A 26446-nucleotide genomic window follows, 5' to 3' on the forward strand; every position below is an offset into this window, starting at 1 on the left:
GCCGAGCGCATATCATTATGTCAAGATAATGGCACTAGCATTTACTTAATTTAAGAAAATGTTTCAACATATTGAGCAAAAAGGTCTCAATTTGTTTTTCTACCAAGAAAAGTGCACTTGTTATTAGTGAGAATATACTTATTTTAAGGTATTTTGGGGTTCATTGAGGTTAGCTAATTTTACTTGTTTTGGAAAGTCTTGACAAGCCAAATTTTCTTGTTCTATTGGCAGATAATTTTGCTTAGTTCAAGTAAAATACACCTAATTTTTGTATTTTTTTTTTCTTGTTTTTGAACACTGACTTTTTGCAGTGCATTGATTACGTCTCAATTAAGACCAGCCTGTAAATCTAAACCAGCCTAATGGCATGGAGTGAAACCTAATACAGTAGTAAATTACATAACACCGCATGTGCTGGCCACACTCCTGGTAACCATATGCTGAGGCAGCACTCTGCAAAGCGAGCCCTCGCTTCCCATCAACCACAAGCGGCTTGCCGAGCTCACATCTGTTTCAGTTTCAGGCGAGGTTTGCCAGACATAAGAAGTAGCCGATTCCTGTCTGAAGCTGAAGAGCTGCGAGAAAACCTGATGGTTTTTTTTATTTCAAGAGCAATGTTGATATTGGAGAGACGCTGCCTAAGGATGAGATTAGAAAAGAAAATGTATATTGGTACCGGTGCCTGGGATCAGTACCAACTTTTGGTACTTTTGTCTGTGTTAATACATGTTAATTGTTTATTGATAAAATAAGTAAACTCGGAAGTAAGCATGCTTCACTTCTAGTCGTATTAGTACTGTTGCAATTTCAAGGATTCTGTGCAAGCAAAGTCAACATTTTCTGAACCGCGGAAAAGATTATACAAGAAGATGTCTCCCACAGTTTTAAGGACATTTGCCTCGATGTCTGCTCTGAACAGCGTGTTGGCGATCAGTGGTGGAACATTGATTGACGTGAGTTCCTAAAACATTATTTTAGCCTGTTTCTGCTAATTTGTCAACTAATTTATTTTGTACCCGTCTATTTCCGTCAACAATAATGACGCTTATGATAAGCCTCATCATTATTCACCATTATGCGACTGGAGCGCAGGACAGTTCACACTGAAGTCGCATCATAATTTGTAATATAAATCTCATAATAATACTGTCTATAATATTGCTGACAGAAAATTAACTTCCATACCTTTTAACATTTTCTTGTAATCAGACAATATTTTCAGTATTTTCGTAAATAAGACCGCCCACAAAACGGCTCATCCTGAAGCGACTGTCAGAAAAGGACTTGAAGATGATCTGTAAAACATCATCTATGCAACATTTTGACCAAAGAACCACCATTACATGTTATGTAGACCACAAGGAAATGTTATAAATTTAGAAAAAAATCATAATATGTGACCCCCTTCAATGCGCCTTATAATCTGGTGCGCCCTATGGTCCAGAAAATACGGTACTGTTTTTGAGGCTCTGAAGACCGGATGCACTGACAGACTCAGTCAAAAAGGTGGAGTTCTGTGGGTGTTTTTTATCTTCACTTTTATCGTTTTCACCATAAATGGCAGGTTATTGTGATAGTCCATATCACCTGGTGTGGCCAGTGGGCCTTGAATTTGACACGTGTGGTCTAAATGCCTTGAGTTATCATTACAGTAATAACAGGAAACTAACAATATTGCCTTTCAACTAGGGCTGCAACAACTATTCGATTAAATTCGATTATAAAAATAGTTGCCGATTAATTTAGTCATCGATTCGTTGGATCTATGCTATGCGCATGCGCAGAGGCTTTTTAAACTTTTTTAAATAAACCTTTATTTATAAACTGCAACATGTACAAACAGCTGAGAAACAATAATCAAAATAAGTATAGTGCCAGTATGCTGTTTTTTTTCAATAAAATACTGGAAAGGATAGAAATGTAGTTTGTCTCTTTTATCAGATTATTAATCGATTAATCGAAGTAATAATCGACAGATTAATCGATTATCAAATTAATCGTTAGTTGCAGCCCTACTTTCAACCATTTCGATTTCTTCACTATTTGCTGTGTAATTCTAATACAGTAACAAGTTGTGAGCAAATAATTTCTGCAAGTGCAAAAATTCTGAATCAAAGAGGTTGTGCACAGACAACATAACTTTGGGTGGACAACCAGCCCCTGTTTTCCAGGCATTTCCACTAGAAACTCGTCTGTTTTCAGGTCAACTCTGTAGTGCTGTGCAAGTTTGTCTACACTGCTATTATCTGGGATCTTCTTCTGGGGTTAGCCCACAGCTGTGCTTGAGTGACTGTGTAGTCTGCAACCAGACGTGACATCACAAGTAACGAAGGTATCAAGATATGGCACCATTTAATTTCACATCAATTGATTCCGCTGCTACTACAGGGTGATACCCTGTAATAGCAGCGGAATTTGGTCGGTGCCTATAAAAGTACCGAATTTGGTACCCTTTCCTGATCTTCTGGAGTCTGCGCTGTTGCTTCAAAGGTATGTCAATTATTAGTAGTCAAATTGTGAAAAAAAGCCCTGAAATGTAATTGTGGGGGGAGGTGTGGCCAGCGCGCTTGCAGGAGCAAAGGTCACCGCCTCTGTCTATGGTGCGGAGAACGAGCACCATCGGATAGGGGCGGGGCATGTGCTGACGGCGAGACACAGCTGGCAGTGAGCGGCCGGGAGCAGGAGGAAGAGAGAGGCATGACACAGAGGAGCACTGAAAAGTCGAGTGTCATATGAATATTGTGGAAAAATAAAAACCTTTGTCAAACCAGAACAACGGTCTCCAGCTGTCGCGTGTGATGCACCAAACCTGCTAGGAGGTAACTTCCACAGTAATATTTGCAGTACAATAAATACGTGGATTGTCTCACCGTCGTCTTCGCTACGCTCTGCGGGAAACTCCACCGACTCCGCCAGCGAAGCCAGAGAGGTGCGTCTGGACGAGGCGCCTGACGCCAAGCTAGCAGGTCTGCTACCTGGCAGCCTGTTGATCCAGTGGTCGCACAGGGAAGAACTGGTAGAGCCTGCCAGGTGAATTAAAGTAAATGAGCTGACTGGAAAGTTAGGGGTTAAAACCAGCCTGACCTGCAACAGAACTGTTGGCGGACCAGGAAGGTATAGCAGTCCTCCGCTGGTAGAAAAGAATGTAGGCAGTTTGTTGACACACGTCGTCGTCGGCTACCGGTGAAACCTCGCTGTCATCAAAACAGTACCACTGACCATCGACGGAGTTCTTGCAGTAGGCTGCACAAAAGGAAATGTGATTTAATGTGCAAGAACAGCACATTTCTCCAATCATACAATGGCTGTTTGTTACCAGTGTAGTGGCCTCCGTGCATGCTCCCGTGATGGTTGCACACAGCGTACAGGTCATACAGGAAGTCATCAGGGTTTCTCCCTAAGCCGTAGGGTCTTCTCCACGGTGACCAGTGGGAAGGTAAACTCCAGCTGCTCTGGCTCCTCTTCACCACGTGAGGCGCCATGTCCATGCCCATCAGCGGGAACTGCACCAAGTTTTGCATCTTCACCCTGCGGTCTCCCTCCTGAGAACGCAAAAGACGGCTTGCGTCTGCCTGAGGGTTGGCGAAAACAAGACGGCGAGTTGAAGTACCTGTCTGAATCTCTTGAGGTGCAGTATGAGCACGTCAGGCAATGTCCACAGGCTGAGCTTAATGCGGCCCTGCTGCAGCTGCTTGCAGTGGGGGCAGCGCCAGGCGTCGTCTGGGGCCAGCTGAAACACACAAGAACCAGAGCAGCGGCCATCAAGGACAAACTCCATTTAGCCGCTTGTAAAAAAAAAAAATAATAATAATAAAAAACAAAACCTCAAACCGCATGGGGCACCGCCTTTTATTTGCCTTTCTCTCTGCTCCCCCTCCTACATTCTTTTGCAATGGTTTATGTTGGCCTTGGCTTCACGTGGTATGTTAGTCCAAACGTAGCATTAGGAGTAAAAAACACAGCAAAACCACAAAAAGAGACTGTTTTTAGCACCAGAGTGAGCGCCGAGAGTAACATGGAGGAACTCCCGCTGACTGAGAAACTGAGACGCAGTCGTCCCTTGTTTATCGCGGCTAATTGGCTCCAGGCCTAACCGTGGCAAACGGATTTCGATATCTATTAAATATAAATATTTTTATAGAGCTCAAAACTGGTTTCCAACCTTCTAAATATGTTTTTTTTAATGTAACCAGAGGCCTCTAAACATAAAAACACCCATATAGGCTCGTTTCATCCAATCTAGTACCGTATTTTTTTGGAGTATAAGTCGCTCCGAAGTATAAGTCGCACCGGCCGAAAATGCATAATAAAGAAGAAAAAAAACATATAAGTCGCACTGGAGTATAAGTCGCATTTTTTGGGGAAATTTATTTGATAAAACCCAAAACCAAGAACAGACATTTGAAAGGCAATTTAAAATAAATAAAGAATAGTGAACAACAGGCTGAATAAGTGTACGTTATATGAGGCATAAATAACCAACTGAGAACGTGCCTGGTATGTTAACGTGACATATTATGGTAAGAGTCATTCAAATAACTATAACATATAGAACATGCTATACGTTTACCAAACAATCTGTCACTCCTAATCGCTAAATCCCATGAAATCTTATACGTCTAGTCTCTTACGTGAATGAGCTAAATAATATGATTTAATATTTTACGGTAATGTGTTAATAATTTCACAAATAAGTCGCTCTGAGTATAAGTCGCACTCTCGGCCAAACTAGGAAAAAAACTGTGACTTGTAGTCCGAAAAATACGGTAATATCAGAAATTATTGGTATCGGCTTCAAAAAGTTTTTTTTTTTGGTTTTTGTCATGTCCAGCTTCTCAGGCAAAATCATATAGTTGATGTAGATGCTCATATCGGCTGTTCAGATTGAGCCCTGTTTATAATTTCCTGTTATACAGTATGCCAGGCAGTCTTGCACTAAAGGAGGACTGTTATTGTTTACTTTATTACTCTAGTGTACTCTGGACTGGAGCTGTGTACCTTCATTGTTTTTGTAGCTGTTGTTTTGAGGCATGTTTAAAAATGTTTTAAAAAGAATGCACTTTGTGAAAGTCAAAGTATAGTACTTCCCATAGTTGTAGTGGGTATCAGGATTATCTCAGGGAGAGCATGTCCCAAATTCCAAGCTGCTGTTTTGAGGCATGTTAAAAAAAATAATGCACTTTGTGACTTCAATAATAAATACGGCAGTGCCATGTTGGCATTTTTTTCCATAACTTGAGTTGATTTATTTTGGAAAACCTTGTTACATTGTTTAATGCATCCAGCGGGGCATCACAACAAAATGCAGATCCCAAATACACAACAGGTCAAATAGGGAAGAAAACTTGGTTTTGCACAATAGTGGCCCTTAATTTAATACTTAATTCAGGCCAAAAATATGTAGAATATCCATCCAATAGTTTTCTGTGCCGCTTATCTTTATTAAGATGGAGCTTATGTAGATCAGGGGTGTCAAACTTGTTTTCATTGAGGGCCACATTGCAGTTATGGTTGCCCTCAGAGGGCCGCATTTAACAATGAGTAATATATGAATATACATGTGTACAATATACAATATATTTTTTTTACATAAGCTGCATAAAATATATAAACATGTTATTTTAAAAACTGGCAGCTCAGTCACCAGAATTTTACAGTAAAAGCAGTGGGTTTTTTACAACATATAAAAAAATTGAATAAATGGAATGGAAAAACAATACCACTGTTTTAAGCGGTAAAATTCAAACAACCGTAAAATCTTGTTTTTTAATGTTTTAGTGTTTTACTGTATATGGAAAAAAAAACAGTACCAAAGTTGATTTTACGGTAAAAAAATTTAACCGGAAAATCTATTGTCAAATTTACAGTCTACAATTTGATAGATAATTTTGTTTTGAAATCATAAGTCAAGCAGATATTTAAGTGAAGTATTTATCTTTATTTTAACAAAAAATATTTTTGGAATACATGATAATTTAATATTTTGATTTTGATAATATTGAATTTTAAAAGAATTGTAATTGCATGCAGTACATGATTTTTAATGTCAAAAGGTAAAGAACAAATATATTTAGTAAGGTTTTAACGTGGCGGGCCATGTTTGGCCCATGGGCCTTGAGTTTGACACCTGTGATGTAGATTAAAAAAATAATTCTTAAAATCTGAAGTGAAGATGCAATATTTGCAGCGCGAGGGCCACATTGCAGTTATGGTTGCCCTCAGAGGGCCGCATTTAACAATGAGTAATATATGAATATACATGTGTACAATATACAATATTTTTTTACATAAGCTGCATAAAATATATAAACATGTTATTTTAAAAACTGGCAGCTCAGTCACCAGAATTTTACAGTAAAAGCAGTGGGTTTTTTACAACATATAAAAAATTGAATAAATGGAATGGAAAAACAATACCACTGTTTAAGCGGTAAAATTCAAGCAACCGTAAAATCTTGTTGTTTTTAATGTTTTTTGGGTTGTTTTTTAATGTTTTAGTGTTTTACTGTATATGAAAAAAAAACAGTACCAATGTTGATTTTACAGTAAAAAAATTTTACCGGAAAATCTACTGTCAAATTTACAGTCTACAATTTGATAGATAATTTGTTTTGAAATCATAAGTCAAGCAGATATTTAAGTCCAGTATTTATCTTTATTTTAACAAAAAATATTTTTGGAATACATGATAATTTAATATTTTGATTTTGATAATATTGAATTTTAAAAGATGTGCAATTGCATGCAATACATGATTTTTAATGTCAAAAGGTAAAGAACAAATATATTTAGTAAGGCTTTAACGTGGCGGGCCAGGTTTGGCCATGGGCCTTGAGTTTGACACCTGTGATGTAGATTAAAAAAATAATTCTTAAAATCTGAAGTGAAGCCGCAATATTTGCAGCGCGAGTGACGACTATACACAGTATTTTTTTTTTTAAATCCAGTCGACAAAAAATATTCCTACAATATTTAATGAATCATTGCATGTTGTGGTATTTACACTGACATTTGTTGTGTTCTTGTCACAAGAAACATTGCGGCCCTACTGTTTAGTTTTCGTTTTGTTGGCAGACCCTTTAGGCCACAAACTAGACAGGTATGAATTAAGAACAGTCTGTGCTTGCCAAACAGTCCTCCGTGGCTTCAAGGCTTCAACGTAACCTTGTCAACGTCCAATTGCACATGCGATTAGTTTGTGATTTGTGTGTTACCTGCTCCTCTTTAGTGTACAGCTGAAAGCACTGAGCCAGAGTGCAGGCCTGCGGCTGGTGGTGTTGCTCCCTGTACAGATACACGCTCTCGGCGTCGGGTATGTACTCCTCCTCCGTGTGTCCGAATAGACTGCAGTTGAATAAAACGTTAAAAGTTGTAAAAACTCCTGGGACAGACACTTTGGTGTGCACACTAATAGTGTTTTTAACTAGTTTATTAGGATGTAAGTATCACATTGAATAACATAACCTGCTCAGTGGCCTTGTGGTTAGAGTGTCCGCCCTGAGACAGGAAGGTCGTGAGTTCAAACCCCGGCCGAGTCATAGCAAGGACTATAAAAATGGGACCCATTACCTCCCTGCTTGGCACTCGGCATCAAGGGTTGGAATTGGGGGTTAAATCACCACCGCTGCTGCTCACTGCTCCCCTCAACATGGGGATGGGTCAAATGCAGAGGATAATTTCACCACATCTAGAGTGTGTGTGACTATCGTTGGGACTTTAACTTTATACTAAATGTGTACAATGTCATTGGTCATTGTCATATTATAGAATGCATCTGTTTTCCCCCACTCACTAGTCTTTGGTCTCTTTGTCCCACTCCACCACGATCTTCACGTGCGGCGGCCCGCCCTGTCCACAGGACTTATATGCTCTGTAAAATACGGCGCACAAAAACGAAAAAATGTTAATAGGCGGTTACGACCTTGTCGAGAGAAATAGTGTCTGAGTTGTGTGTTCCATGAGCTACTCGCGCAATTAAGTGCCGTTTCAAAACAAGCACTTACCTGCATGAAATTGTTGGTGTTTTATATCGTAAACAACGAAGGAGAAAATAAACAGTCAAAAACATCTATAATGAGTACCAATAAAATAGCTGTGGCTCACATGCTACCTTTTAAAACAATGAGATTTTATTAGCTAGTACCTCATGACTAAGATAGATGCATGTGTTCAGAGTTCAATGTACGTTTTTTAGTAATGACAGCTCATGCTGAACTTTTGACTGATACATGTTTGCACACCAGTGGTGTTCTGGCTTGTTTTATGTGGGTCAGAATGAGAGAAAAAAGAAAAAAACATGTCAAACTGGCATTTTAGCAGACGTGCTAGGGCCTGTCATCCAAGCTTGTCATCTTAGTACTGAGATTTAACAACACTGCAGGAAAGCTGTAAACAACCCCTCAACACATACAGCCTCAACTACGTGTCACACCAAATTGAGTTAGGGAATGCTAAATAAATGAAACTCAAACTTTATAGTCGGTGTACATCTCGTATCATCTTGGAGTGAAAATAGGTCAACACAACCATTATTATAAGTCTTCCAAACGTTTTCCTTTTCAGTACGATACTGATATTGGAGCCTTGAATATTGTTTCTTTAGTGCAGTGGTGTCCACACTTTTTCTGCAGGCGAGCTACTTTTCAATTGACCAAGTCGAAGGGATCTACCTCATTCATATACCGGTATATAAGTTATATTTATCTATTTATGAAAGAAGAAGGCCATTAGGATTGTGTGTCCAATGTTCACTACAGACATCATTCAAATCCACTATTCGTGGAGTTAAAGCCATTTAAACTGCACGATGTGATCAACTTTAAAACTGCTCAAATGTTATGTTTAGGGCATCCCAAAACTCTCTACAAACCAATATACAGAACCTATTCCAGGATAGAGATGCTCACCATAGTTACAGTCTAAGAGGAAACAACAAATTATATTTGCCTAAATTTAGAACAACTTTAAAATCAATGTGCAATTCAGTGCGTGGAGTCACTCTGTGGAACAACTTAGGGGACGAGTTAAAAACGTGTTCTAACATGATACAATTTAAAACACTGTTTAAAAAAGAAGTACTGAAGAAGTACGACGAGGAAAGAGAGTGATGCACAGAGCGATGGGAGAGAGGTGTATGGTCAGAGAGTGTTTGTGTGTGTGTGTTGTGTGGGTGTTTGTGTGTGTTTTGTCTCGTCTTGTCTTGTCTCATACTAACAGTGGTAGTACTGTATTGTTAGTGTACAGGAGTTTTTCTTGTTTTCGTTTGTATGGTATTGTTCTTGTTTTATATTGTTTATGTTAAATGTGGAATAAGTTAGAGGGGTTGGGATATTATAAGCATCTGCTTCATCCAACCCCTTTTCAAGCCTTGCACAAATGTCTCTGCCAAGATGTAAAAAAATGTGTTGTTGTACTGTGCAGGTTTGAAATAAATACTTCAATTCAATTCAATTCAAAGAGACGTTTTTGTTAAGTTAAAAGTGTTTAATGATAATACAAGCATGTTTAACACATATAAATTCCTTTCTTTCATGAAGACAAGAATATAAGTTGGTGTATTACCGGATTCTGATGACTTGCATTGATTGGAATCAAACAGTAGTGCTGATAACGTCCGTATTTTCAAACGGAGGAGAAAAATAGTCCTCTTTTTTGTCCAATACTACATGAAAGTGGTTGGTTTTTGGCATCTTATTTGTCCAGCTTCCATACTCCTTTTTATACACTTTACAAGAAATACATTGGCGGCAAACTCCGTAGCTTTCTAGCTTGTGCACACTAGCTTTCTGGGACTCTTATTTTGTTAGCGCAGGGAGGATGAAGCAGCACTTTTATTGTGAAGACAGGAACCGTGTGGTCGGTGTTTAGAGTTTTGACGGCAGGTACGGCGCGAGAGTCTGTTGAAATAAAAAGTGTTCCTCTCCCTCCCCTCGGTCATTTTTTCTTAATAATGATCTCGCAGCAGCCAACCCTCGGGTGCCGTGAATGTCAATCAAGTGGCGAAAGTGACGTCTTGGTGAAGATTGATGATCGTTCATTTTTAATGCCTGGCTGGCGATCGACTGACACACCCTCCACGATCGACCGGTAGCTCGCGATCGACGTAATGAGCACCCCTGCTTTAGTGAAACGAAAAGAAATGTAAAACTGCATCTATATATAAATTAACGATGCATCAATAATCCATTTTTAATGGAATTGTAGCTCCTGAATCGTAATCGTAGTCGAATCGTGAGGTGCCCAAAGATTCCCACCTCTATGTGTGACATGTGCTAAAGTGGCAGACTAGTGAAAAGAGTTCAGCGAGATTTTGGGTGTCTGTGTGTTCAGTATTTAAATGTGTGTGGAGTTTGTTACCGCTTCTTAAAAAAGAACTTGCTCGTTTGTTTGTGTCCATATTTCATTTACCGTATTTTTCGGATTATAAGTCGCTCCGGAGTATAAATCGCACCGGCCGAAAATGCATAATAAAGAAGGAAAAAAACATATATAAATCACACTGGAGTATAAGTCGCATTTTTTGTGGAAATTTATTTGATAAAATCCAACACCAAGAATAGACATTTGAAAGGCAATTTAAAATAAATAAAGAATAGTGAACAACAGGCTGAATAAGTGTACGTTATATGAGGCATAAATAACCAACTGAGAACGTGTCTGGTTTGTTAACGTAACATATTACGGTAAGAGTCATTCAAATAACTATAACATATAGAACATGCTATACGTTTACCAAACAATCTGTCACTCCTAATCGCTAAATCCGATGAAATATTATACGCCTAGTCTCTTACGTGAATGAGCTAAATAATATTATTTGATATTTTACGGTAGTGTGTTAATAATTTCACACATAAGTCGCTCCAGAGTATAAATCGCACCACCGGCCAAACTATGAAAAAAACTGCAATTTATAATTCGAAAAATACGGTATACATAATTTGGCGGTATAGCTCGGTTGGTAGAGTGGCCGTGCCAGCAACTTGAGGGTTCCAGGTTCGATTCCCGCTTCCGCCATCCCAGTCACTGCCGTTGTGTCCTTGGGCAAGACACTTTACCCACCTGCTCCCAGTGCCACCCACACTGGTTTAAATGTAACTTAGATATTGGGTTTCACTATGTAAAAGCGCCTTGAGTTAGAGAAAAGCGCTATATAAATATAATTCAATTCAAAAATTCAAAATTCCCTTACAATGGGCGGCTTGGCGAAATTGGTAGAGTGGCCGTGCCAGCAATCGGAGGGTTGCTGGTTACTGGGGTTCAATCCCCCACCTTCTACCATCCTAGTCACGTCCGTTGTGTCCTTGGGCAAGACACTTCACCCTTGCTCCTGATGGCTGCTGGTTAGCGCCTTGCATGGCAGCTCCCGCCATCAGTGTGTGAATGGGTGAATGTGGAAATACTGTCAAAGCGCTTTGAGCACCTTGAAGGTAAAAAAGCGCTATACAAGTATAACCCATTTATCATTTATTTACAAGGAATACTAGGAATGTAGGAAACTTCACCTGCAGTCTCCATTATCCAATATTGACTTCACAATCACACTGCTTAATTTGTTTTGCTATAAAGTCACTGAATCGATTTCAACTCACTGTATCGTATCGTTCTGAAAAAATATTGTCCCTGAATGGTATAGGCAACCACAAATGTCGAATCGAATTGTTGTTAAAACTAATTGTTAAACCCCTATATTGTAATATTGTTTGCTGAATGTTTTTGGGAGATTCTGTAACGCCAAAGAGGAGAACTGACCTCTCCACAGTCGGATGACACAGCGGTCGCTCATCCTGGGGAAGGAGGTAGGTGATCCCCACCACGCCGACCACGCGAAGACTGAAAGGCCCCACCTACAGGCGGACATTTTTCCGTTAACATTCTGCGCTTGACCTAAATTTACGACTAACCCTTGTCAATTCCTACCTGAATATAGACTCCAGGTCGGAGGAGGTGGCGCATTTTCTCCAAGATCTCTTTTTGGAGCGCGTCCCAGGTGGTCGTACGCTCCATATAGAGAACGAAAGGCAAGCCAAATCTACAGAATCAGAATACCTTTATTGTCATTGTATGGAAACAACGAAATTGGACAGCAATCAAGCTCAGTGCTTTTAAAACAAACCTACAAAAAATAGTCTTAAGACAACAACAATAATAAAACAATTTAAAATTTAAAAACATAATAAAATGTTCAAAACATATTGCACAGCAGATCTCTATCAGAGGTAAGCAAGTAATAAAGTGATGAGTGTTCAGGTAAGTGCAGAGTTTAGGGCAATAACAGCTCTAGGATAGAAACTGTTTTTCAGTCTATTTGTCCTTGCTTTGATGGTCTTATAGCGCCTCCCTGAGGGCAAGAGTTCAAGCCAGTGGTGACCTGGGTGGGATGAGTCCCTGAGGATGCTGTTTGCTCTCATGCAGTGATCCTCTGGGCCGCGTTTATGACGCCCTGTAATCTCTTTCTCTCTGCCACCGTGCAGCTAGAAAACCGCACGGAGATGCCGTAGGTCAGTATTGACTCAACGGAGCAGCGATAGAAGGACAGGAGCAGGTTATCAGCCAGATCTATTTTCCTCAGCCTTCTCAGAAAATACAGTCTTTGCTGACCTTTTTTCTGGAGTGCAGTGGTGTTGCTTTTCCAGGTCATGTTGCAAGACAACATTAACATATATTTGTATTATGTGGTTGGCAACGCATTTTTATCATGTTTTCCACTTGCTTCACCCCTTTCACTGACTTTGTTATACCCCCGTAAGGTTGGTCAAATTTATAAGAAGTTGGTCAATGTGACAATTTGTGCTGTAGATACGAGGTAGGTACCTTTTTGCTTGGTGTCCAGTACAGGCCCTATTGCACACCAGGAGGATCATCTTCTCAGGAGCCAGGTTTTTATTGGGCGATGCCAAAGGGGTCCCAGCCCCCTGCATAAAAGATGACGTCCGACTATTTTCCGTCCCGTATTTCAAGTTGTTGTGATTCAGGTTGGCCAGAAGACTTCCTACAAGAAGTAAAAAGAGTTACATATCTCCGTAAAAAATAAAACAATACACCGATGAAGAACTTGCCTCTTTTGGTGCGTAGGCTTTCGAGTTTAAACATCTCCGGCGTCTCAAAGGCAAAGATGGAGTCGCTCTCTTGGATGATGTTGAGGTCGTCGTCGTCGTCGCAGAAGGAACGGTGGAAACCGTCGTAGTACATTTCGGTCAGAATGAACTAGAAGTAAGTGATACACTTAAAGACTGTGCACGGGCTAAAACTGAATACATTTGCTGTATGTTTTAGCTTTTCATATCAACAACCACAGAACCGTGTAATGTTCCCTTCTGTGCATCATATCAACAACCACAGAACCATGTAATGTTCCCTACTATGCATCATATCAACAACCACAGAACCATGTAATGTTCCCTTCTACACATGACACGCATTGTCTGTTACAGCTAGGGATGAGTACCATTCACATTTGAACCAATACGGTATGGCCTGCACGATTAATCGGCATCGAATCAGCAAGGTTTTAATTTGTGCGATAAATAACCACAATGGGCTGGTGGCTTTTTTTCTCCGCCGTCACCGCCATTTGAGTGACAGACATGTTCGCCAATCAGAATTGTTGAGCCTCGCATTTGTTCGTCTCTCGCTTCAAACAGGGAGAAAGACGTCTCTCTCTGTGCATCGTCCTTAGCGTTTGACAGCAGAATTAACTAAACGCAGTGAGCCCTCTTTTCAGACATTCACAATCTTTGTCTTGGTGAGCAGAGAGCGGGGCGCCAGCTTTACACACACAGGAAGCAACGACACACGGTCTCCCTACTTGCGACTCGCCACTGACAACAAAAATTAGGAGCAAACAAATGTGATCACAAAGCCAAATATTACTTTGTGGTAATATTTAGCTTCAAATCAAATGGGAAATATGAGCCCATCAAAATGGACGAAAGAGCGAGAATGCCGTGATCATGTGATGGCAACAAATAAAAAGACAATGTCCGACCTCGTTTTTTGAACTGGGAAAAAATGCACTTTAACATGTTCAATATTTATTTAGGTTACATTTTTGCTTACAGAAACAAGTCTTTATTTAGTATGACAGTTGTTTACCTTCCAATTACAGTACACTGGTACACAATTCTACAGTAATGAGAAATAAAAGTTTATATCCTTTTAGATGGTTACTTGCATTGTTATTATATATTATGATTACATTACATTATAAAGAGTGTATAATTTTATTGGTTATTTCTTCAGTTTAAGAGCATGACGTAGACAAAAGCTATGAGTCTGTGACTCTGTGTGCATGAAGCCAAATATGTTTTGAAGTAAATTATTGGCACCTTGAGAAAAGAATGTTAACGGTTTAAAAGTAAAACGTCCTCCTTCACTCGTTATTTCCGCAGTGGTGTGCATTTATATTTATAAAATATAAAAATCACAAAAATCAAATGGCACAATCCCACATTTGCGGTCCCTTCCAAGGTTTCTCATTGTTCCCATTGGGTTGAGTGTTTTTCTTGCCCTGATGTAGTATCTGTGCCGAGGATGTCGTTGTGGCTTGTGCAGCCCTTTGAGACATTTGTGATTAAGGGCTATATAAGTACATTTAGATTGATTGATTGATTTGAAGGTAAAATTGTTCATGCTAATAAATAGCATTTCAATAGCAAAGTCAATGTATATTGGCATCAAGCATTTTTAGAAAAGTAGAGCCTTACTTAACTTACGTTGGAGCGTTTGAGTCAATGTATTTGTTGGTGTTGGAAATTGCAACATTACCAAGAGGTAGTTTGGCTGTGTCCGCTCTCAGTGCTGCTTGAGTGATCGCCTACTCAGTGGCCTAGTGGTTAGAGTGTACGCCCTGAGAACGGTAGGTCGTGAGTTCAAACCCCGGCCGAGTCATACTAAAGACTATAAAAATGGGACCAATTACCTCCCTGCTTGACACTCAGCATCAAGGGTTGGAATTGGGGGTTAAATCACCAAAAATTATTCCCGGGCGCGGCACCGCTGCTGCTCACTGCTCCCCTCAACTCCCAGGGGGTGATCAAGGGGATGGGTCAAATGCAGAGGACAAATTTCACCACACCTAGTGTGTGTGTGACAATCATTGGTACTTTAACTTTACTTTAAGTGCCGAAGTGTAACGAGCTGGCTGAGTTGGCAACCGGGTGTGATGTCACACACAACCCAGGTACCAAAACATGGCACTGTTGGATTTTATGAGAATCGATGCCTGTTAGGTGCCAAAAAAGTACCGGATTTGGTACTCATCCCTATAGTCACAGCTCAATGAATGTAAGCGAAGTAGTAGTAATAAAAATGCTTTTAAAAACCTGGTCCATAGCCATCTTGGTCGAGCGCGACACAGCATCCCGGAGGCGATACACGGCGCTGTTGAGGGGCACGGCGACCCCGATCCTCAAACAGTGCGAGTACTTCCCCTGGTAGACCACCGTAACGTACAATGGCCTGGCATAGACATATACACACAATACCAATTTTTAACCAAAACGTTCCGCTGCATGGGACAGGTTCTCACTCTTCCACTTACCGCGTGTGCGGCAGTGGGATGGGTAGTGAGATGCAGAGGAAGGGGTCAAAGGTATTGCTCTGTTTCTGGCAATGTGGGCATGTGAGCGAGGACCTGTTGGTGTGTGGAAATATGAGTCAATGCATAACGTGGATACATTGTGAGGACGTGGCGCACTCACCTGTACTGAGCCTGAAAGAGCTCTTGTACAAATGAACCAGCTGAGAGCGGAGGGGAGGGTCCTTCTGCATGTTGGTCATCCTCCTCAATAGGTGGCTGAACAAGCACAAACAAGTTTGTTCATGAGGCAGAAGTCATAAATAATGCAGGCGGATGTAAAAGCCTCCTCGCGCATAATCACTCCAGGAAACCTTGCGGCCTCACCTTTAAGGAGAGCCTGCCGATGGGGTTGACTGTGTCGAGGTCCTCGTGAACTCTGTCCAGCAGCCACAGCAGGAACTCTTGAGCGTCGTGCTGCGCGTTGCCTTTAAACTGTGTGGCGTTTTTTGACACCGCGTTCTGCAACAAGAGGTTACAATGGGCGGATTAACTTTCACAGGAGGGCATCTCGGCCATAAAAATGTGTTTGTGTGCGCATGAACGACATGGATTTAACTTGTTTAACAAGTGGCAACTAGGGATGATGTTTGATAAGGAATTATCGAGTTCGAGCCTATTATCGAATCCTCTTATCGAACCGATTCCTTATCGATTCTCTTATCGAGTCCAGATAGGTTGTTGTATATGGAAAAAAACACACAATATTTGGTTTAACAAAAGCTCACTTTTATTATATAATAAAAAAATAAAATCTAATAAATAAATAAATATTGACTGCTACCCACCTAAAAAAATAAAATAAAATAAATAAATATTGACTGTTGTTACCCAAAGTATATTAAGTGGGATTTTTCAGAGAAACAAATATATACAGTAACACAAAAACAACCTGTCTCTGTGATCACTATAGGTGTATAAATAATAAAATAGTGTTAAATAAAATCAGTCCCTTGGGCACAAAACGGAAAATAATACAGCTCTCCAAAAAGTGCACTTCTGCTGCTATTTGACACAACTGTTTGTTATGATGCTTTGACATTTTTGCACTTTATTTCTTTATTGAAAGAAAATTCTATGAAGAGAAAAGTTGTTTGCAAATGTGGTTACAATGCTAATAAATGAAAAGTTAAAGCTAAAAAAAGAAATACACTTAATTGAGTTAACATTATTTCTTTATGGGGGAAAAATGTTATGAGCTAGAGAATATAACAACTACACTACCCAGCATGCAACGGGAGTTACGAGCATGCGCGGTAGCCCCGAAAAGTGTTGCATGTTGCCACGCTGTGAAAGTAAACGTAAAGAACTCAGCCAACACGCCTCGTCTGCATTATTTATAATTAGACAGACAACACATCTACAGTTTGATTTTGTTTTGTTTACAAGGAAAGAAAAACAAAAGTTAAAAAAGGGAGATATGTTGTATATATATGTATGTGCTGCGTTTGTTTTAAGAACGTTGCGACAGCTGCCGTAAAGGAGGTGCGTTGCTATGTTTCCGGTTGGTCGTAAAAGTGTTCGTCATGAAAGGATCAAACATTCTCTTGACAAAGGACAGGTGGTCGGTGCAGTATTTCTAGACTTAAAAAAAGCATTTGATACAGTCAATCATGACATTTTAATTTCAAAACTAACTAAATTCAATTTATCCAAACAGTCATTGTCCTGGTTTGAGTCATATCTAAAGGGCCGTGAACAATGTGTCACCATTAATAATGTGAGATCTTCCTTCCGCAAAATAGAAACAGGGATACCTCAGGGTAGTGTCTTGGGACCTATACTATTCAGTCTATACATCAATGACCTACCAGATGTATGCACAGATATAGATTTACAGATGTATGCGGATGACACAGTGGTATATACATCAGGTAAGACCTGTACTCTAGTTGCTGAGAAGTTAAATGCTCAATTAGACAAAATAGCATCTTGGCTGGAGTCATCCTGTTTAACCCTAAACACTAAAAAGACTAACTCTGTCTGCTTCTCCATAAAAAAGCTACCTCAAACAAACCTGAATATAAAAATTAATGAGGAGGTCATTGAACAAGTACCTGAAGTCAAATATTTGGGCATAATCATAGACTATCAGCTGAATTTTAAAAGTCACATTAAGAAGATGTGTAAAACCCTGAAGGCAAACCTAGGCTGTTTTAAGATTATAAGACACTGCTTAACTCTTAGCTGTGCTTTTACTTTTATGAATGCAATGATTCTGTCACACATATCTTATGGCTTAACCACATGGTCCCAGGCACACCAGTCATCAATCAAGACCATTGAGTGTCTTTATAACCGCACCTTGAAAGTTCTAGACAAGAAGAGTATACGATATCATCATTGCCAAATTTTAACCAAATACAATATTTTAAGTTTTACCAATTTTATTTTGTTACACACAGTCAAACTGGTTTTTAAATGCTTGCATAACTCTGCTCCCCAATTGCTCTGCAAGGCAATTACAAGACTGCAAAGCGGTACCAGATCTACCACCCGAGCAGTGTCAAAAGGCAACTGTTGTGTTCCATTCCGTAGAACATCTTTTGCCCAGACTGCCTTTTCAATAAAAGGACCACAACTATGGAACTCTTTACCGGACACTTTGAAAAGTATACCTGCACTTGTCACTTTCAAAAAACAAACAAAATTATGGCTAGTTGAGCAACAATCGTGTTCCCATGTTTAGTTTTTACTCATTTTTACTAATTGGTTTTTATCTAGTCTGCACTTTGTCTGTGTTATTATTATTATTATTGGCTTTTATCTAGTTTGCACTTTGTCTGTGTTATTACTATTATCATTATTATCAACTCACTCTATTTTTTATTTTCCTATTTTAATGATGTTGGATCTGTGTTGTTGTTGTTGTTGTTGTTGTTGTTGTTGTTGGGGACAAGTGTTGTAAATTAGCTTTGGCTACAAACACTGTGATGCATGCATCGGATAACTGTTTCAGATGTCTATGTTTTTGTATCTGTCCCTATTTCAAATAAACCTCTATAATAATAATAATGTGTTTTACCCTGCTAAAATCTCTCAGTAAAGTTATTCGATGGATTATAGCTTTTGTTTTTAACTTTATTACACCTTGGAGCGCTTTTTCCCGTCCATTGTTTTCCTGCTTTCGCTATCTGCGCCTAATGACTGAGCTACGTGACGTCATTTATTGTGATGTCCCACGGAGCATTTCTGGTCGGGACGGGATTCGAATAAAGAATCAACTCTTTTTCTTTACTATAGTGGTCTCGATAACGGGTACCGGTTCTCAAAAAGGGATTCGAGTCCGAGGACTCTGTTCTTTTTTTATCAAACAACCGGGAAAACCGGTTTCGAGTATCATCCCTAGTGGCAACACAATTTAGAAGGTCTATTTTCATATGCATTTACATATTGCAATATATACAGTACAGGGCAAACGTTTGGACACACCTTATTCAATGCGTTCTCTTTATTTTCATGACTATTTACATTTTAGATTGCCACTGAAGGCATCAAAACTATGAATGAACACATGTGGAGTTATGTACTTAACAAAAAAAGGTGAAATAACTAGAGATGTCCGATAATGGCTTTTTTGCTGATATCCCGATATTGTCCAACTCTTAATTACCGATTCCGATATCAACCGATGCCGATATATACAGTCATGGAATTAACACATTATGCCTAATTTTGTTGTGATGCCCCGCTGGATGCATTAAACAATGTAACAAGGTTTTCCAAAATAAATCAACTCAAGTTATGGAAAAAAATGCCAACATGGCACTGCCATATTTATTATTGAAGTCACAAAGTGCATTATTTGTTTTAACATGCCTCAAAACAGGCCCTGCGATGAGGTGACGACTTGTCCAGGGTGTACCCCGCCTTCCGCCCGATTGTAGCTGAGATAGGCTCCAGCGCCCCCCGCGACCCCGAAGGGAATAAGCGGTAGTAAATGGATGGATGGATGCCTCAAAACAGCAGCTTGGAATTTGGGACATGCTCTCCCTGAGAGAGCATGAGGTTGAGGTGGTAGGGCGTAGCGGGGGGTGCATATTGTAGCGTCCCGGAACAGTTAGTGCTGCAAGGGGTTCTGGGTATTTGTTCTGTTGTGTTTATGTTGTGTTACGGTGAGGATGTTCTCCCGAAATATGTTTGTCATTCTTGTTTGTTGCGGGTTCACAGTGTGGCGCATATTTGTAACAGTGTTAAAGTTGTTTATACGCTCTGTACTTCTAGCTACGTCCGTGTACACAGCGGCGTTTTAAAAAGTCATGAATTTTACTTTTTGAAACCGATACCGATAATTTTGAAACCAATACCGATAATGTCTGATATTACATTTTAAAGCATTTATCGGCAGTCCGATATTATCGGACATCCCTAGAAATAACTGAAAACATGTTTTATATTCTAGTTTCTTCAAAATAGCCACCCTTTGCTCTGATTACTGCTTTGCACACTCTTGGCATTCTCTCGATGAGCTTCAAGAGGTAGTCACCTGAAATGGTTTTCACTTCACAGGGGTCATAGTTTTGATGCCTTCAGTGACAATCTACAATAGTAAATAGTCATGAAAATAAAGAAAAAAGCACTAAAATGAAAAGGTGTGGCCAAACTTTTGGCCTGTACTGTACGATCAAGCATTTATTCTGGAATGTTGTGCTTCTGTTGGATTTCAACTGTAGCAGCCCTTTTGTTGGGATTTGGCACTACCGTAGTACCTCAATTTGCCAGCTTAATTGGTTCTGTGATGGAGCTCCTAACTCAAAACAGTTGTATCTCAAGTCAATGTCACACAACGAACCGAATTTAAATCCATTTAACTGGTGCTTTGCCCCCCAAAATGCACAATTTTAACACATAACATGCCTTTTTAGAAATAACTTTTATAAACCTTGTATGTAAACCACTACTATATAATGTCCTACAAAATACTACAGTAGTTTTATAAAGTAATGAAATAATGGACTTCTACGGTATCTCCTTCGAGCTGCTTCTCTGTCAAACACCACTTTTCCACAGTAATCTGTTGAAATATCAAATTGTTTACATGTTTATCATATATCTTTTGGTGTTACGCCACCATCTGCAATTTTCTTATTATTGTTGTTATCACTGCATTGTTTTGTTGTTACTATAGCAGTTAGCTATACTCATGCTGTGTCACTTTACCATTTGTGTCTTGCCACTTTATTAGTGTCTTTTCTTTCTCTAGTATAGTCTACGCACGGGATAGTGAGAAACGCAATTTCGATTCCTTGTATGTCTTGTACATGTGAAGAATTGACAATAAAGCTGACTTTGACTTTGAAACACACCTTCAGCAGCTTCTCCTCCATTTTTCATGGATAAATGTCCACCTTTCAGAAACTACTTTAACGTCCTTGGCTAGCATTATCGACTCATTCCGCTTCAGTATGGTGCACACGAGCTGTGCTACGCTCAAACTGCTTTGCCAAGTCTGCGACACGCAATGTCATGTTTTTGAATGATCTCTTTCTTTACTTCAATGAATATCATCTGCGTCTTCTTCTTAGCACTGTCCTTCACACTCATGTTCTTCCTTCCTATGTTTGGAAAAAATAGGTTATGTCCACCTCCACCTGTAAGCTAATGCTATGTTTTTGTTGGAGCTTAGTCAAATATTGGGCGTTGATGCTTGTAACTCAAATTTTTGCTTGCAATTTAAAGCATAACAATTAGCCGAGAAATGGTTCTTATCTCAAAGCACTTATGTATTTGGGATTTGACTGGAAGTCCACAAAAAGGTGATATCAAACCATGGAGGCATTGCGGGGATATTTTTAAAACAATCTTGCCTTCCTTCATACTTCTGGGATATGAGCCGTCTGGAATTTGCCCAATTTGTGACGTGATGTCAGCGGATATGTTTATATTTTGTAAAGATTTACCCGAAGAGCTTAGCGTAAGTCAGCTCTGTTGTCAACAAGCTTCTTCTTTTTCTCGATCCTTTGTTTGTGGGGTAGACTGGCTCGTGCATGCACATGCATTCTCCGCTGTTGCCATTTCTAATACAAAGTACCGTATTTTCCGGACCATAGGACGCACCGGATTATAAGGCGCACTGCCGATGAATGGTCTATTTTCGATCTTTTTTCATATATAAGGCACATTCATATATAGGGCGCATTAAAGGAGTCATATTTTTTATTTTTTCTAAATTGAAAACACTTCCTTGTGGTCTAATGGTGTTTTTTTGGTCAAAATGTTGCGTGGATTATGTTTTACAGATCATCTTCAAGTCGCTTTCTGACAGTTGCTTCCGGATGCGCCGTTTTGTGGGCGGTCTTATTTTGGTAGCTCACCTTCGACAGCGTCTTTTCTCCGTCATCTTTGTTGTAGCGGCGTAGCGTGCAAGGACGGGAGTAGAAGAATTGTCAAAAGATGGAGCTAACTGTTTTAATGACATTCAGACTTTACTTCAATCAATAACGGAGCAGCATCCGTGGCTCACTAGTGCAACAACAACGCCGGAAATGTGTCCCGTGAACACCCGTCCGACCGGAACTCTCTAATAACTAAAGTTCCTTGGGTGAATAATTTAACTCACTACACCGGTATGTTTTAGCGCTTTCATGGCGAGTTTACTGACAGATATAAGTACGAATTTTACACTCCTTTATATTAGAAATGGCAACAGCAGAGGATGAATGTCCCATAACAAGAAGATAGAGAAAAAGAAGAAGCTTAGACTATGGTTTCGACACGGACTACAAAGGCGGACGCGCGCAATTTTTCAGGATTTATGCAGATCCCAATTACAGATCAGCAGGTACCAGAAGGTAAGAAAAGTTGATTTTGCATAATATTGTGAAACAAAATGCCAGATAATGTCTTACCTTATACACACCCCATAATAATACTCGTATGTTAAATGCGCCGACAATCCATCAAGCGGTGCGGCTTCATAGCTTACCAAAGTCGTGCTAAAACATTGTGATTACATTTGAGCGCCGTGTGTAATTTTCGATATTTTAAATGGAACATATAAAATGTTGGTGTTGTTTACTTGAGTCATATTACCATCATAGTGCAGTCTACACGTATCTCTTATGTTTGACTGCCCCCACCATGTACCAAATAAAATTGCTTCGAGGTCGGTAAGCAAAACCAGAATTATTCCGTACATTAAGAGCACCCGGTTATAAGGCGCACTGTCGAGTTTTGAGGGGAAAAAATTATTTTAAGTGCGCCTTATTGTTCGGAAAATACAGTAGTGTATATTTGAACTTTTAGTTGTCAGTAGACTCACGATGGAAGCGCTAAATCCTTTGAAGACACTGTCGAAGTGGAGCCACGTAAATAAGGCCGCCCACTAAACGGCGCATCCAGAAGAGACGGTCAGAAAGCACCTCGAAAACAGTCTGTAAATAATAATATATGCAACATTTTGAGCAAAGAACCACCATTACATGTAATGTAGACCACAAGGAAGTGTTTAAAACAGTGGTTCTTAACCTGGGTTTGATCGAACCCTAGGGGTTCGGTGAGTCGGGCTCAGGGGTTCGGCGGAGGTCAAGACACACCCGACTCATCGTGTAAATAAAAACTTCTCCCTATCGGCGTATTACGGATACGGCAACAGCAGAAGTCAGACTGATTTGCAGGTGTGTAATTTGTTGTGAGTTTATGCACTGTGTTGGTTTTGTTCTTTGAACAAGGTGATGTTCATGCACGGTTCATTTTGTGCACCAGTAAAAAAACATGGTAACACACTAGTATGGTGAACATAGTCACCATTAATTAGTTTCTTATTAACATGCAAATTAGTAACATATTGGCTCTTAACTAGTCATTATTAAGTACTTATTAATGCCTTATTCGGCATGGCCTTATTATAACCCTAACCCTCTAACCCTAACCAAATAACTTTAAATTAAGTATTTGTTACTTAGAATATGTTCCCCATACTAAAGTGTTACCAAAAACATATAACTTTGTCTTGAATTTGAAAAAATACAACATTTCATTTTTCACTAAAGAAGGGTTCGGTGAATGTGCATATAAAACTGGTGGGGTTCGGTACCTCCAACAAGGTTAAGAACTACTGGTTTAAAATGTAGGAACACAATCATAATAAGAGCATGACATATGCATGAATGAAAGGTTGTTGAACCTGGGATAGGCTCCGGCCCCCCACTGTGAGAATAAGCCGCATAGACTTACCTTAAATTCTCGGCTGTGCTGGGGGGTGTACTCAAACGTCCACAAAGCACGGACAAGTCCAGACAACTGCTCGGTCACTTCCCCCTTGGCCGCGGGTCCCTTCTTTTGCAGATGGACGCCGTTTGTCTTTGGTTTGTCCTCGACCAGCCCCTCTTTCTTGTACTGCTCCAAAACGAGGAATTCCGCGAACAGCTCCGTGTTGCTGAGGCACTGCAGAACAGCGTTCATGAAGCAGGTGTTGCCGTGGTTCTTCAGCCCGGCCACGCCGGGGATTCTCTCGCCGGAGAGGAAAACCCCCAGGTCCCCGTCGTCCACGGGCGCGTCCTTGGCTCCGGACTTAAACGCGGTGAAGCCTCCGTCGTCGTCCTTGTCCTCCTCGGTTTGGACTTCGGATCCAAAGTGGGACAGGGCGGTCAGTGTCCTCAGGACTCTGCTCATGAAACTTCCCACGGAGCGGACGGAACCTCGTCTGAACAGCTTCTTACCGAAGCTCGTTTTCTTGTCCTTGGCCATGGCGGCTTTGCAGGACATGATCGCACACCAGCACCCGGGCCGCCCGTTTTCTATTCGGGCTCCAGTACTCTGGAAAGCCCTACCAGTGACAGTTAGAGATGCTACTATTTAACTCCCATCTTAAAACTCATTTGTATACTCTAGCTTTTAAATAGACCCCAACCTTTTAGACCAGTTGATCTGCCGTCTCCTGCGTGGAGAGGGCGGTAGGGGGCACAGATTAGGTGACCACGGATGAGCCGCTAGCTGTTCAAAGTCAGGACGCGGGGTGGATCACTCATCTGTGCATCAGTTGATGACTTGTCTCCACTCAAGATGACCCCCTGCTGGCCCCCACTACGGACTGGACTCTCCCACTATTAACTAGATCCACTCCACGTCCAATGCACCGGTGGCCCAGGGCGGGGGTCCCCACATCTGCGGTCCCCTCCAAGGTTTCTCATTGCATCCCATTGGGTTGAGTTTTTTCCTTGCCCTGATCTGAGCCGAAGGATGTCGTTGTGGCTTGTGCAGCCCTTTGAGACACTCTTGATTTAGGGCTATATAAATAGTTTGATTGGTTGATTGATTGATTGAAAAAGAGACCTCAGCGGCGGCGCTACACGCACCTCTCCATCGCCCAAACCCCGAGCGGGATAACTTCCACGGGAGTTACCGTCCTTACTCCGCGGTCCACTGCCGCATAGCGACGCACCAACTTCGGCTCCCCTTTCGGCCAGGGAGCGCTGGTGTTAGCATATGTGGCTAACGCTAGCTCGAACAGGGTGTCGAATAATGACGTTCAGCCGTGAGGTCCCGGTCCAACGAGAAGCGACAGACCTCCATGTTGCCCTGGAGGTGACATTCCGTGGAGAAGGCGCGTCGAGTATTCCTTCACCGGTTATTTGTCGACATATTCGGAGGCACTTTGGAGCTACCTCACCGAGCAGCGGGCTCCCTTCTGTTTCTTCTTCGCGTTGTTGTTTGTTTTGGCAGACGTGTCTGGTCATGGGTTGACACGCGGAAGACTGCCCCCTGTCGGCCGGGTGGAGAAACAACAGTGGTGAAATTCATTCATTTCATTTTTTTTTTTCCATTTATTTATTTATTTCAGGCAATGACATAAAAAAGTACAAAGTTGACAACACATAATAATATAAATTAATATATTGCAAAAGGTAATGTATAGTATGTAATGCATGATTGTCCAGTTTTGCCTGAAAGGGAGTGGGAAGAAGATAACTTATTTAATCCCACCCCCAGTTCTCCATTCAGTGATTGTTCACATGAGTTTCACTCTTACTTTGTTCAAGGATTATAATACAGATGTTGTATCATAGTGGCATTACCACAGGTAACAATAATTATTACACTGTAACAATAATTTGTATCAACAATGTAGGAATAATGAATATACCAACAATGGTAATAGACAACATAGCAATAATGGTAAGGAAACATTGAGCACATGTTAACACTTTGAGACAGAGTACAACAGCAGGTCAAATTAAAGACCCTCATCTCTATATTTGAACCAGACCCCATGGATGTATAATAGTTTAAATCGATTAATAGTTTGGCATTGCTTGTGTTGTAAGTCCAGTTTGTTCCATAGTTTTACTCCGCATACAGACACACAAAAACGTTTACGAGTGGTTTGAGCTGTCGGCAATAAGAAATATCCAAAGCCTCTCAAGTTATGAGCCTGCACTCGTTTTATTAAAAAAAACGTTGTAGATTAGGCGGCAATAACTTGTTAAATGGTTTATATAAGATTATTAATGTCTTATATTTAACAAGGTCATCAAATTTGAGCAACTTTGATTGCATAAACAGATTATGAGTATGTTCTAAATAACCAACGTTGTGAATGATACACACTGCTCTTTTCTGTAATATGATTAGAGGATGAATTGTGTTGTGGTAAGTATTCCCCCATACTGCAACACAGTATGGAAGGTATGGGAGTACCAAGGTGCAGTATAGAGTACGGAGTGCATTTTCATTGAGGTATAGTTTTGCTTTGTTTATAATTGAGAGGCTTCAAATTCAAAGTTAGACACACAAAGTAGCAAGAAACAGGTCAATAATGAATAAAGCAAAACATGTTCTAGACCAAAAATCACTTCATACTCTTCTATTGCTCATTAGTGTTACCATATCTGAGTTACTGTGTAAAAATAAGGGGAAATAACTACAAAA

The 26446-nt window shown here is 40.3% G+C and overlaps 1 protein-coding gene across 1 annotated transcript in view; it reads right to left on the reverse strand.

Annotated features, from left to right (window-relative positions):
• LOC133651825 (ubiquitin carboxyl-terminal hydrolase 31-like) overlaps positions 1-25175 on the reverse strand; it is a 31006-nt gene extending 5831 nt beyond the window's left edge. Inside the window, exons 1-15 of the mRNA XM_062049978.1 lie at positions 23753-25175; positions 15905-16039; positions 15702-15796; positions 15542-15634; positions 15324-15459; positions 13059-13206; positions 12814-12991; positions 11920-12031; positions 11752-11846; positions 7793-7870; positions 7215-7344; positions 3611-3730; positions 3317-3542; positions 3085-3243; positions 2871-3023 (exon numbers count right to left, since the gene is read on the reverse strand). Of these exons, the coding sequence (XP_061905962.1) occupies positions 2871-3023; positions 3085-3243; positions 3317-3542; positions 3611-3730; positions 7215-7344; positions 7793-7870; positions 11752-11846; positions 11920-12031; positions 12814-12991; positions 13059-13206; positions 15324-15459; positions 15542-15634; positions 15702-15796; positions 15905-16039; positions 23753-24283 (2389 nt within the window). The 5' untranslated portion in view covers positions 24284-25175. The remainder of the gene's footprint in view (positions 1-2870; positions 3024-3084; positions 3244-3316; positions 3543-3610; positions 3731-7214; positions 7345-7792; positions 7871-11751; positions 11847-11919; positions 12032-12813; positions 12992-13058; positions 13207-15323; positions 15460-15541; positions 15635-15701; positions 15797-15904; positions 16040-23752) is intronic.
• Positions 25176-26446: the final 1271 nt, after the last annotated feature.

Source organism: Entelurus aequoreus, linkage group LG06, assembly GCF_033978785.1.
Source record: "Entelurus aequoreus isolate RoL-2023_Sb linkage group LG06, RoL_Eaeq_v1.1, whole genome shotgun sequence".
Lineage (NCBI taxonomy): Eukaryota > Metazoa > Chordata > Actinopteri > Syngnathiformes > Syngnathidae > Entelurus > Entelurus aequoreus.